General features: G+C 39.9%; 1 protein-coding gene across 6 annotated transcripts in view; it reads left to right on the top strand.

Moving 5' to 3' along the window:
* The window catches only part of sec31a (SEC31 homolog A, COPII coat complex component), a 55856-nt gene that overhangs the window by 5912 nt on the left and 35168 nt on the right, over positions 1-14776 (top strand). For all 6 annotated transcript variants that reach the window (XM_062057372.1, XM_062057373.1, XM_062057371.1 and 3 more), the window contains exons 2-10: positions 3111-3190; positions 3254-3377; positions 7856-8054; positions 8127-8222; positions 8428-8568; positions 11361-11503; positions 11569-11815; positions 14220-14372; positions 14448-14669. In XM_062057372.1, coding sequence (XP_061913356.1) covers positions 3112-3190; positions 3254-3377; positions 7856-8054; positions 8127-8222; positions 8428-8568; positions 11361-11503; positions 11569-11815; positions 14220-14372; positions 14448-14669 — 1404 coding nt within the window. In that variant the 5' untranslated portion in view covers position 3111. The remainder of the gene's footprint in view (positions 1-3110; positions 3191-3253; positions 3378-7855; positions 8055-8126; positions 8223-8427; positions 8569-11360; positions 11504-11568; positions 11816-14219; positions 14373-14447; positions 14670-14776) is intronic.

Genomic DNA, 14776 nt, shown 5'->3' with positions numbered 1-14776 from the left:
TGGCGCAGACGAGACGCGGGGCCGCCATCTTGGAGTGGTGATCCGCTCCACTCAGTGCAATTCATTTGGCAGGAGCAATGAACTGTCAACGCATTTAATTCATTTTACCTCACTGATTACCACTCATTTTCACGCGCTTGTTTGTCATACGTGTAGCTATGATAACGGACACATGTTTTATTATTCATAGTTTGCTTAACAGTAATAGAATATTCTTATACGCTATAAGTGACCAGACGTCCGAGATTAAAACTGGGAATATAATCCCAGAGAAGGGGGGGAAAAACGGTCAGCTATTTTTAAATTGAAGAAACAATATGATGACGTTATATATACATGCTACATAAACAATGTATGAATACATTAGATATCTATATATCTTATAGACCGTATCTCTGTTGCTGCAGCAGCAGAGAGTTTATTCTGTCTTGACACTTTGTATTGATATGTTGTATTACATTCTTCCCTTAAATGATAATGTTTACAGTGATTGTTATATATGTATTTTTTATGTATGTCGCTTTGGATAAAAGCGTCTGCCAAATACTTAAACATATATAAACACCTGAAAGTCTTTATATCAGCTAAAACCACCAATCTGTTTCACTGGATTCAGAATAAAACCAAATTCTGTTTTACCCAAAAAAGTTAGTATTTGAATATTGTTACTTGAAGACTTATTCCTGGTTACAATTATACTGTTAAGAAAGTATTGTCTTATATTTTAATGCATTATAATCAATGGCGGCTGGTGAATTTTGTTTTAGGTGGGGCTGAAAGTTTGTAAACCAAACCCCTGTAGGGGCGTCATCCTCCCCCAGAAGATTTATTTGTGATTTTCACATACAAATATTGAAGATCTTTGCTCCTTCTCAACTCTGTGGTAATGTTATTTTCATAAAATACAACCAATAGTACATTAATGTTAAATCTTACTTGTGAAAAGTAATCCCCCGATTCCTATTTTCAACAGTCCGCTCATTTGAGCAGGAAAACGCTGAACACCAGCCCGGCATCTTTGTTTTCTACCTGTCAACTGTCAGTTTAGGCTGCTCGCCGGCTCCTCATCACCACTTCAAGATGCAAATTGCTCGCGTCACAGCAACCAATATTGCGTCTACTTATAAGATGTTTATGGTTATAACGTCATTTCAAACACGGCAATATGTTGCGTCCACTGCAGTTTGCTACCTTATTCATACTTTTTGTCAAGTGATTTTTTAAGCAGGGTTGCATGAGGTACCTACAGGTAACGTTACGTTAGTCAATGTATCACACACAGTAACATAACGTTAGACGGCGGTCAGCAGCACCGCGTATTTTAGCCACCTACAAAAAGACAAACATAGTCAAATAAAGGTCAGTTAAAATATATACTATATTAATAATATGTGTACATATTGCATAGGGCCCTGACATCTAAAAAGTACAACTCTGTTCATTGTTATGTTCATGTATTTGTTATGTTTTTCATGTGTACGCACACATCAACACACATACAGTATGAGATGAGATCAATGAGATAAGGTAAGAACAGAATAGAAACTGCTGTGGAACTAGTTACAATGCAATATGCCATGGAAATACAATGTTAACACTTTTGTACAAATAACTACAGTTGCACTTGTTTTTGCAAATGTGTTTATTCTGTAAAGGAATGAGTTAAATGTTTAAAATTGTTTAAACTATTAAAATTACTGGTTAATAGTGCTATTATGAATTGCAATGTCAGTACTATTTTCTTTCCTGCTATTTCAAATGCACTTGTTTTAATTAATAAATACAGCGGTTTAAAAGCATACACAATCTGTGTAAAAATATTAGTCTGTGGTCAAAAGGACTTGAAAGGACTCGAAATTCAAAATGCAGGACTTGTGACTTGACTTGAGACTTTCCAGTCTTGACTTTGGACTTGACTCGGGACTTGCCTGTCTTGACTCGGGACTTGACTCGAGACTTGAGGGCAAAGACTTGAGACTTACTTGTGACTTGCAAAGCAATGACTTGGTCCCACCTCTGTCATTTTGTCTTTTTGCAAATGCAGCAAACAATTTAAAGTCAATATTTCTGATTTAATAATGAATAATATATGTGCAATGCAATGTATTGTAAGTATGTGAATTAGCACTGTCCCATCCAAAATAAACTAGAATAATCACACTTTTGCATTTTAATCATTTAGCCGTTAATCACAGTAAATTATGCGCGTGCAGAATGTAAGTTACTTTAAAAAGACCCCACCAATATTTTTCACACAAATGCAACTTTATTGTCAGAATCTCATAACAGGAACACTTGTAAAAAATGTTTCACTTGTCATTTATTTGATCAAAACTTGCTAACAGTCAAATTACATTTTAAAGTGAAATTCATCTTTTTGCACTGGCTTTATAACAACCTGCTTCCTGTGTTTAGTTTTTATTGTTTTATTTTCTTTTATATCTTCAGTGCGCAATATGTACAAAAGCCAAAGTTGTCATGCTGTGTAAATGGTAAATAAAAACAAAAAACAATGATTTGCAAATCCTTTTCAACTTATATTCAATTGAATAATAATAATACCTGGGATTTATATAGCGCTTTTCTAACTACCCAAAGTCGCTTTACATGTTAAAAACCCATCATTCTTTCACACCTGGTGGTGGTTTTTGAAGTGGAATTCTTTCCCATTCTTGCTTGATGTACAGCTTAAGTTGTTCAACAGTCTCCCGTCTCATATTTTAGCCTTCACACATTTTCAATGGGAGGCAGGTCTGGACTACAGGCAGGCCAGTCTAGTACCCGCACTCTTTTACTATGAAGCCACGCTGTTGTAACACATGGCTTGGCATCGTCTTGCTGAAATAAGCAGGGGCGTCCATGGTAACGTTGCTTGGATGGTAACATATGTTGCTCCAAAAGCTGTATGTACCTTTCAGCATTAATGGTGCCTTCACAAATGTGTAAGTTACCCATGTCTTGGCCACTAATACACCCCCATACCATCACACATGCTGCCTTTTCCACTTTGCATCAGTCCATCTTACTTATATCTGTCTGTAGACTCGCTATGGAAGTGCTAAAAACCATGTTAAAAAACTAAGTGAGTGAAAAGCAGTTGTCTCTCGCAGGATGAAACTGAAGGAGATCAACCGCACGGCCATCCAATGCTGGAGCCCGGCGCAGCACCACCCCATCTACCTGGCGACGGGTATGAGTTTGTACGTCCGCAGTCGTCCGCGGTAAAGAAATAACGTGACGCATTGAACCTCAGGTACGTCCGCCCAGCAGCTGGACGCCTCCTTCAGCACCAGCGCCTCCTTGGAGATCTTCGAGTTGGACCTGTCCGACCCGTCGCTGGACATGAAGTCATGCGGCAGCTTCTCTTCCTCTCACAGGTACGAATTATTATTATTACTTTTATAACCAAAACAATGATTTTCCAAAATATTGGACAATACAATTGGTACCCATCCCACCGGTCTCACTCACGGTTGCCTTTGTTTCTCCCAGAAAATAACCTGAAAACGCTCAAATATATTTGTTGTGGTAAACAACACATTTATTTAGTCTAAAAATAAACAATACTTTCACAGAAAGGCATCCTGGGTAATGATGTCATTTTGACCTATTGCATTAAGATGAAACAATGGCAGCCTAATGGAAGTTTCTCTATACCCGACCTGTTTTTTGTGCCTTTAAAAAGAATTAGAACTTTACTTTAAAACGCTTTATACCTCTTAACAACCAGAAAACTATGATGCTGTGCAGTGTTTCCCATAAACTGCCAAGATACCTGTGGCGGTGGGGGCGTGGCTATGGGCGTGGTCACCATGACATCTTCAAGTAATTTGCATAATTTACTACAATGATTTGATTTTCTCTAAAAAGGCTCAAAAAATGTATACTTACTAATTAATAATAACAGTTTTGTTTGAAACGTCCATCCATCCATCCATCCATTTTACAATATAATTACAACACTTTATGAACATATTTATATACAGATTTGAACAATAAGTTATTCACTGAAATATATTTATTAATTGTGGTTCTTACAAAAAATATATCTTATAAAATATAAAAGCTAAAATGTCTCATAAAGCTCTGCCCCTTTAATTAGTGCATACTAAATAATTTAACTTTAGCCTACTACTACAACCATATTATTTACCAGCAACATAAAGTGAAACAGAGGCAGAGGTGTCCTGCCACAGTCAGTAACAAATAAACAGAAAACAGTAGTGGTCAAATACAAATAAGGCAACAAGAGAAGTATCCTACACTTCTCTTTTGTAAAGTAAATCTGAACAGCCTATATGAGCATCTACATCAACTATATGATTTGCCTGAGAAGCTGGACAGGACAAAAAAATAAATAAAATTGTATTTATTTATTTATTTTTTAAATTTTTTTGTTATTTTTTTATTTGTGGCGGACGTAATTCTTTCGTGGCGGGCCGCCACAAATAAATGAATGTGTGGGAAACCCTGCTGTGCTCCAAATTTGGATTATTTATGGAACTTGTGTGAGCCTATGGCTTTACACTTTGCTACATACGGTCGGGACATCACACGGACAAAGATAAGACCTTCTGGAGGAAAGTTCTGTGGTCAGATGAAACAAAAATGGAGCTGTTTGGCCACAATACCCAGCAATATGTTTGGAGGAGAAAAGGTGAGGCCTTTAATCCCAGGAACCCCATGCCTACCGTCAAGCATGGTGGTGGTAGTATTATGCTCTGGGCCTGTTTTGCTGCCAATGGAACTGCTGCTTTAAATGGGACAATGAAAAAGGAGGATTAGCTCCAAATTGTTCAGGACAAGCTAAAATCATCAGCCGGGAGGTTGGGTCTTGGGCGCAGTTGGGTGTTCCAACAGGACATTGACCCCAAACACACCTCAAAAGTGGTAAAGGAATGGCTAAATCAGGCTACAATGAAGGTTTTACAATGGCCTTCCCAAAGTCCTGACTTTAAACGTGTGGACAATGCTGAAGAAACAAGTCCATGTCAGAAAACCAACACATTTAGCTGAACTGCACCAATTTTGTGGTCAAAAATTCCAGCAGAAGCTTGTGGATGGCTACCAAAAGCGCCTTATTGCAGTGAAACTTGCCAAGGGACATGTAAGCAAATATTAAAGGCCTACTGAAAGCCACTACTAGCGACCTAGCAGTCTGATAGTTTATATATCAATGATGAAATCTTAACATTGCAACACATGCCAATACGGCCGGGTTAACTTATAAAGTGACATTTTAAATTTCCCGCCACGCTTCCGGTTGAAAACGTCTAGATATGATGACGTATGCGCGTGACGTCAACGGTTGATACGGAAGTATTGGTACCCCATTGAATCCAATACAAAAAAGCTCTGTTTTCATTTCAAAATTCCACAGTATTCTGGACATCTGTGTTGGTGAATCTTTTGCAATTTGTTTAATGAACAATGAAGACTGCAAAGAAGAAAGTTGTAGGTGGGATCGGTGTATTAGCGGCTGGCTGCAGCAACACAACCAGGAGGACTTACTTGGATAGCAGACGCGCTAGCCGACGCTAGCCGCTAACCGCACAGATGATCGGGTGAAGTCCTTCGTCCTTCCGTCGATCGCTGGAACGCAGGTGAGCACGGGTGTTGATGAGCAGATGAGGGCTGGCTGGCGTAGGTGGAGCGCTAATGTTTTTAGCATAGCTCTGTGAGGTCCGGTTGCTAAGTTAGCTTCAATGGCGTCGTTAGCAACAGCATTGTTAAGCTTCGCCAGGCTGGAAAGTATTAACCGTGTAGTTACATGTCCATGGTTTAATAGTATTGTTGATCTTCTGTCTATCCTTCCAGTCAGGGATTTATTTATTTTGTTTCTATCTGCATTTGAGCCCGATGCTATCACGTTAGCTCAGTAGCTAAAGAGCTTCGCCGATGTATTGTCGTGGAGATAAAAGTCACTGTGAATGTCCATTTCGCGTGCTCGACTCTCATTTTCAAGAGGATATAGTATCCGAGGTGGTTTAAAATACAAATCCGTGATCCACAATAGAAAAAGGAGAGTGTGGAATCCAATGAGCCAGCTTGTACCTAAGTTACGGTCAGAGCGAAAAAAGATACGTCCTGCACGGCACTCTAGTCCTTCACTCTCACGTTCCTCATCCACGAATCTTTCATCCAGGCTCAAATTAATGGGGTAATCGTCGCTTTCTCGGTCCGAATCTCTCTCGCTGCTGGTGTAAACAATGGGGAAATGTGAGGAGCCTTTCAACCTGTGACGTCACGCTACTTCCGGTACAGGCAAGGCTTTTTTTTAATCAGAGACCAAAAGTTGCGAACTTTATCGTCGTCGTTCTATACTAAATCCTTTCAGCAAAAATATGGCAATATCGCGAAATGATCAAGTATGACACATAGAATGGATCTGCTATCCCCGTTTAAATAAAATAAATTCATTTCAGTAGGCCTTTAACATTGCTGTATGTATACTTTTGACCCAGCACATTTGCTCACATTTTCAGTAGAGCCATCATAAATTCATAAAAGAAGCAAACTTCATGAATGTTTGTTGTGACCAACAAGTATGTGCTCCAATCACTCTATCACAAAAAAATAAGTGTTGTAGAATCGGAGGGTTGCTGGTTACTGGGTTTCAATCCCCACCTTCTACCATCCTAGTCACGTCCGTTGTGTCCTTGAGCAAGACACTTCACCCTTGCTCCTGATGGCTGCTGGTTAGCGCCTTGCATGGCAGCTCCCGCCATCAGTGGGAGAATGTGTGTGTGAATGGGTGAATGTGGAAATACTGTCAAAGCGCTTTGAGTACCTTGAAGGTAGAAAAGCGCTATACAAGTATAACCCATTTATCATTTATAAATGATTGGAAACTCAAAACAGCCATGACATGATGATCTTTACAATTGTATGTAAACTTTTGATCGTGACTGTATACACTACCGTTCAAAAGTTTGGGGTCACCCAAACAATTTTGTGGAATAGCCTTAATTTCTAAGAACAAGAATAGACTGTCGAGTTTCAGATGAAAGTTCTCTTTTTCTGGCCATTTTGAGCGTTTAATTGACCCCACAAATGTGTTGCTCCAGAAACTCAATCTGCTCAAAGGAAGGTCAGTTTTGTAGCTTCTGTAACGAGCTAAACTGTTTTCAGATGTGTGAACATGATTGCACAAGGGTTTTCTAATCATCAATTAGCCTTCTGAGCCAATGAGCAAACACATTGTACCATTAGAACACTGGAGTGATAGTTGCTGGAAATGGGCCTCTATACACCTATGTAGATATTGCACCAAAAACCAGACATTTGCAGCTAGAATAGTCATTTACCACATTAGCAATGTATAGAGTGTATTTCTTTAAAGTTAAGACTAGTTTAAAGTTATCTTCATTGAAAAGTACAGTGCTTTTCCTTCAAAAATAAGGACATTTCAATGTGACCCCAAACTTTTGAATGGTAGTGTACATATATTTTGCATTCTACTTTAGTTGCTTTATTGAGTTTACAACCCCCTGGTGCTGTTTTGTACTGTTTCTGTACTTGTTTTGATTATCATTATTTTTTTTAAATACAAATAAATAAACAATGGCAGCCATCTTTGTATTTCAATACAGGGTCCCTTTGGTGGCTCATTTAGTTTATTGCAATATTACAACTAGTATTTAATGGTGCTGGTGTAATACTTGATGTGAAGCGTCACATTGAAGTCGTTTTGTAAAGGCAGGAATCCAGCGGCGACACGTGTCATATTGGCTGATATGAATATAGGTCCTCCTTGAGTACAGGACTAATAATCGATATCTGTATCGGCCCTGAAATCCCAGTATCGCTGGATCTGTATTATAAATGGCTGTGTGGGCGCCCTCTGTCTCTGAAGGTACCACAAGCTGGTGTGGGCTTCTTTCGGAACAGACTCCCAAGAGCACCCGGCAGGCGTGGTCATCGCCGGGGGGGAGAACGGCAACGTGATCCTCTACGACGCCGCCAAGGTGGTGGCCGGGGAGAGCGACGTGGTGGTGGCGGAGAGCGACAGGCACACGGGCCCGGTCAGGGCTCTGGACGTCAACCCCTTCCAGGTCAGGTGGGCATCTTGTGTTGGCGCCTTGTTCCCTCACCTCTCACGCTCTGCTTCTTCCTCTGTGGTGCAGGCCAACCTCTTTGCCTCCGCTGGGAACGAGTCTGAGATCTACATCTGGGATATCAACAACTTCAACTCCCCCATGACACCTGGGCCCAAAAATCAGGTGCATGTTTTTACCTCATTTCTTCACATAGCAGCCATCCTGTCTCCAGTCATCGCTGGTGGGTCATTTACAGATATATTATTTTTTAGTAAATATATACAGGATATATATAGATTTTTTTTAAATGGGATGATTATTGTGATGAAAATGGTGTAACCATTGGTTGATGTTGAGCACTGTAAGTAAGAGTGGTGATGTGTGGCAGCCCGTGGAGGACATCAGCTGTGTGTCGTGGAACAAGCAGGTGCAGCACATCCTGGCCTCCGCCAGTCCCAGCGGCCGTGCGTCCGTGTGGGACCTGCGCAAGAATGACCTCATCATCAAAGTCAGCGACCACAGCAACCGAGTGCGTGGAGTCCAGCGTCTGTTCCTTATTGTGTGAATGTTCCAAAGCTAAATGCTTTTCTACACCAACATTCATATATTTATTCTTCTTCTGTTCTTTATTGTGTGAATGTTCCAAAGCTAAATGCTTTTCTACACCAACATTCATCTATTTATTCTTCTTCTGTTCCTTATTGTGTGAATGTTCCAAAGCTAAATGCTTTTCTACACCAACATTCATATATTTATTCTTCTTCTGTTCCTTATTGTGTGAATGTTCCAAAGCTAAATGCTTTTCTAGACCAACGTTCATATATTTATTCTTCTTCTGTTCCTTATTGTGTGAATGTTCCAAAGCTAAATGCTTTTCTACACCAACATTCATACATTTATTCTTATTCTGTTCCTTAATGTGTGAATGTTCCAAAGGTAAATGCTTTTCTAGACCAACATTCATATATTTATTCTTCTTCTGTTCCTTATTGTGTGAATGTTCCAAAGCTAAATGCTTTTCTACACCAACATTCATACATTTATTCTTATTCTGTTCCTTAATGTGTGAATGTTCCAAAGCTAAATGCTTTTCTACACCAACATTCATATATTTTTTCTTCTTTTGCTCCTTATTGTGTGAATGTTCCAAAGCTAAATGCTTTTCTACACCAACATTCATCTATTTATTCTTCTTCTGTTCCTTATTGTGTGAATGTTCCAAAGCTAAATGCTTTTCTACACCAACATTCATATATTTATTCTTCTTCTGTTCCTTATTGTGTGAATGTTCCAAAGCTAAATGCTTTTCTAGACCAACGTTCATATATTTATTCTTCTTCTGTTCCTTATTGTGTGAATGTTCCAAAGCTAAATGCTTTTCTACACCAACATTCATATATTTATTCTTCTTCTGTTCCTTAATGTGTGAATGTTCCAAAGCTAAATGCTTTTCTACACCAACATTCATATATTTATTCTTCTTCTGCTCCTTGTTGTGTGAATGTTCCAAAGCTAAATGCTTTTCCACACCAACATTCATTTATTTATTCTTCTTCTGTTCCTTATTGTGTGAATGTTCCAAAGCTAAATGCTTTTCTACACCAACATTCATATATTTATTCTTCTTCTGTTCCTTATTGTGTGAATGTTCCAAAGCTAAATGCTTTTCTACACCAACATTAATCTATTTATTCTTCTTCTGTTCTTTATTGTGTGAATGTTCCAAAGCTAAATGCTTTTCTACACCAACATTCATATATTTATTCTTCTTCTCCACATTTTGGCGCGCTCTACCTTCCACATTTTTCATCCCATTCAAAGCGTTCCAACTTCAAACTGTTCAGCCTATTCGGGAATCGCGGGCTTTCCCTTGACAAATTCCAAAAATTCCCAGATTTCCCAGAATTCCAGGTTTTCTCAGACATTTTTTCTAATTCAACATGAATTGGCCTTTTTTCTCATTTCCACCATTTCCTCATTTTTCAAGCTATTCAAACCATTCCACCTTCAACACATTCCACCATCCTGGACATTCAAACTATCATTTTTACAAGTTAAAAAAAATTCCAGGAATTCCTTTTTTATCAAAGCCTTTTTTCACCCTTTTTTCTGTGGACTACTCCTTCCACAGTTTTCAACCCACATTAGCCGTTCCACCGTCCAATCAGTCCTCTTAATCAGGACAAAAAACTAAGTTGTTTTTTGAAGTGGAAAAATTCACGGTTTTCCCGAAATTCCTGGAATTCCTTAATAATTATATATTTAATTTCTCAATTAAAAATGTTACTACTTCAACATTTCTCAACCAATTTGAAAAATTCCATCACCAACCATTGTCAGAACATTCAAGTCTTTTAACATTTTCTGAAAAATTCCCGCTTTTCCGGAAATTCCCAAATTTCCATGAAATTCCCATTGAAATGAATTTGCCATTTTTCAAAGTGCCACAACAGCCCACATTTTTTTATCCGATTCAAACCGTTCCAACTTCAAAATATTCAGCCTGTTCAGGAATTGTGTGCTCTCCTTCAACAATTATTAAAAACATTTTTTTCCAGGATTTCCTATAATTCCCAGTCTTTAGGGACATTTTCCCCATTAAAAATGAATTGTCAACTTCCACAATTCGCACCCCGATTCGAACCGTTCCACCTTCAACACTTTTTACTCATCCTGGAAATTCAAACAACCACTTTTCCACGTTCAACAAATTTTCAGGAATTCCTGTTTTTTTCTAACCTTATTTCCAACCTTTTTAGAGCGATAAGTCCTTTCACATTTTTCAACCGTTCCACCGTCAAAACATTTTTCTTAGTCAGGACAAAAAAAACAAGTCGGTTTAAGAACTTGAAAAATTCCCGTTTTTTAAAGAAATTCCATTATACATTTTTCAATAAAAAACTGTTACTACTTCAACATTCCTTGACCCATTTAAACAATTCCAACACCAACCAATTCATCTCATTCAGGACATTCATTTTCCAAAAAATCTCACTTTTCCCAAAATTCCCAAATTTCCAGGAAGTTCCCATTGAAATGAATGGGACATTTTTCCGAGTTGCACAATTCCCACATTTTTCAAGCTATTCAAACCATTCCAACATCAACACATTCCACTCACTCTGGACATTCCAACTAACACTTTCCCAAGTTCCAAACCAAATTCCGTTTTTCCTGGAAATTGAAGCTCTTTGACATTCAAGCTATTCTTACATTCATACTACATTCTGTCAGCATTTCACTTCAACTTCAGCATTGGAGCGTTCACACGCAGTTAAATTAGTTACTGAAAGGCCATCCCTGACCAGCGTGTGCTTGCAGATGCACTGCTCCGGCCTGGCGTGGAACCCGGAGGTGGCCACCCAGCTGGTCCTGGCCTCCGAGGACGACCGCATGCCCGTCATCCAGATGTGGGATTTACGATTCGCCACGTCTCCTCTCAAGATCCTGGAGAACCACACCAGGTACCACGCACGCTCTCGACAGAGGAACCGTGGCGCCTTCAACCTGTGGCGTTCCTCCCGTGCAGGGGCGTCCTCGCCATCGCCTGGAGTCTGGCCGACCCCGAGCTGCTCCTCAGCTGCGGGAAGGACAGCAGGATCCTGTGCTGGAACCCCGGCACGGCGGAGGTGGTCTACGAGCTGCCCACCGGCAGCCAGTGGTGCTTCGACGTCCAGTGGTGCCCCAGGAACCCGGCGGTGCTTTCGGCCGCCTGCTTCGACGGCCGCATCGGCATTTACTCCGTCATGGGCGGCAGCAGTCGGCACGCCGAGCAGGTGAGAGGAAGTCCACTTCCCTTTGTCCTGAAAGTATGTGAATGGATAAACACCTTCTCTTTGTATGTGGCTGGAAAGACATTTACCCATTCCCATGTAAATGGACAAACGTGTGTGTGTGTGTGTGTTTTGTGTGTGTGTGTGTGTGTGTGTGTGTGTGTGTGTGTGTGTGTGTGTGTGTGAAAGAAACAGCGGACGTTTTTACAATGTGCATGTGTATAGACAGATGGTCGTTTATAATATGTGAATACATATACGGTCGTATTTGTTATGTGACTGTGTAAATAGACAGATGGACATTTATTGTGTGAATAGACAGGCGGATGTTTACATTATGTGCACGTGAGTAGACAAACGCTCGTTTATTATATGTGAATGCGTGAATAGACAGATGGACGTTTATATTGCGTGAATAGAGAGACAGTCGTTTCATTATGTGAATGTGAATAGACAGATGGGTATTTAAATTATGAGAATAGACAGGCGGACGTTTTTATTATGTGCATGTGTATAGACAGACGGTCGTTTATAATATGTGAATAGATATACGGTTGTATATGTTATGTGACTGTGTGAATAGACAGATGGACATTTATTGTGTGAATAGACAGGCGGATGTTTACATTATGTGCATGTGAATAGACGGACGGTCGTTCATTTTACGTTAATGTGTGAATGGAGAGACAGACTTTAATATCATTTGAATAGACAGACGGTCATTTATATTATGTGAATGTGTGAATAGACAGGCGGATGTTTTTATTATGTGCATGTGAATAGACAGATGGTCGTTTATTATTTGTGAATGCGTGAATAGACAGATGGACGTTTATATTGCGTGAATAGAGAGGCAGTCGTTTGATAATGTGAATAGACGGATGGATATTTAAATGATGAGAATAGACAGGCGGACGTTTTTATTATGTGCATGTGTATAGACAGACGGTCGTTTATAATATGTGGATAGATATACGGTCCTTTACGTTATGTGACTGTGTGAATAGACAGATGGACGTTTATTGTGTGAATAGACAGGTGGATGTTTACATTATGTGCACGTGAATAGACAGACGGCCGTTCATTGTACGTGAATGTGTAAATAGAGAGACAGACTTTTATATAATTTGAATAGACAGACGGTCGTTTATATTATGTGAATGTGTGAATAGACAGGCGGACGTTCATTGTACGTGAATGTGTGAATAGAGAGACCGACTTTTATATCATTTAAATAGACAGACGGTCGTTTATATTATGTGAATGTGTGAATAGACAGGCGGACGTTTTTATTATGTGCTTGTGAATAGACAGATGGTCGTTTATAATATGTGAATAAATATACAGTCATTTATGTTATGTGACTGTGTGAAAAGACAGACGGACATTTATTGTGTGAATAGACAGGCAGATGTTTTTACATTATGTGCATGTGAATAGACAAACGGTCGTTTATTATATGTCAATAGACAGATGGACGTTTATATTGCGTGAATAGAGAGACATTCGTTTGATTATGTGAATAGACATGTGAATGTGAATAGACAGATGGATATTTAAATTATGAGAATAGACAGGCGGACGTTTTTATTATGTGTATAGACAGATGGTCGTTTATAATATGTGAATAGATATACGTTTGTATATGTTATGTGACTGTGTAAATAAACAGATGTTTACGTGATGTATTGTGAATGCACAGTGTATTTGTGAATTGACAAATGAATGTATGTGAGTGGACATACAGATGTTTACGTGATGTATTGTGAATGCACAGTGTATTTGTGAATTGACAGATGAATGTATGTGAGTGGACATACAGATGTTTACGTGATGTATTGTGAATGCACAGTGTATTTGTGAATTGACAGATGAATGTATGTGAGTGGACATACAGATGTTTACGTGATGTATTGTGAATGCACAGTGTATTTGTGAATTGACAGATGAATGTATGTGAGTGGACATACAGATGTTTATTAGATGTATTGTGAATGCACAGTGTATTTGTGAATTGACAGATGAATGTATGTGAGTGGACATACAGATGTTTACATTATGTATTGTGAATGCACAGTGTATTTGTGAATTGACAGATGAATGTATGTGAGTGGACATACAGATGTTTACGTGATGTATTGTGAATGCACAGTGTATTTGTGTATTGACAGATGAATGTATGTGAGTGGACATACAGATGATTATTAGATGCATTGTGAATGCACAGTGTATTTGTGTATTGACAGATGAATGTATGTGAGTGGACATATAGATGTTTACGTGATGTATTGTGAATGCACAGTGTATTTGTGTATTGACAGATGAATGTATGTGAGTGGACATACAGATGTATGTGAATCAACAGATGCTATATTTTGTTACAATTCTTTACTTGTGTTTGTGGCAGATGTCCACCTCCTTGGCCAACATGGACCCGTTTGGAACAGGCCAGACGTTGCCCCCCTTGCAGCTGCCCCAGTCAGCCGCCCCCCCAGCCAGCGTCAACCCCCTGAAGAAGCCCCCCAAGTGGATCCGCAGGCCCGTGGGGGCGTCCTTTGCCGTGAGTCCCCCGACTGTGTGGGCGTGACGCGGACGCTCTGGTGACCGACCGCCTGCTCTTCTTGTCGCCCGGCAGTTCGGAGGCAAGCTGGTGTCCCTGGAGAACACCGCCGCCGACTCCCAGCAAGGCAGCGCACGCGTGGTCCACGTCAGCCAGGTGGTCACTGAGACCACCTTCTTGGAGCGCTCCCTGCGCCTTCAGGACACGCTCACTGCCGGCGTCTTCCAGGACTTCTGCCAGGAGAAGATCCACGCCGCCGAGGACGACTTCGACAAAACTGTCTGGTCTTTCCTCAAGGTAACCAAACTTTTCGGTGAATGGACAGGCGGGTTTTTTTTAAACGTCTGCATGTGAATGGACAGACCAATGTTTTTGTTTGAAGCGACATACGGATGTTTACCTTG

This window comes from Entelurus aequoreus, linkage group LG08 (genome assembly GCF_033978785.1).
Source record: "Entelurus aequoreus isolate RoL-2023_Sb linkage group LG08, RoL_Eaeq_v1.1, whole genome shotgun sequence".
Taxonomy (NCBI): Eukaryota; Metazoa; Chordata; class Actinopteri; order Syngnathiformes; family Syngnathidae; genus Entelurus; species Entelurus aequoreus.
The sequence above is the reverse complement of the archived record's forward strand: the minus strand, read 5'-3'. Positions and strand labels throughout refer to the sequence as shown.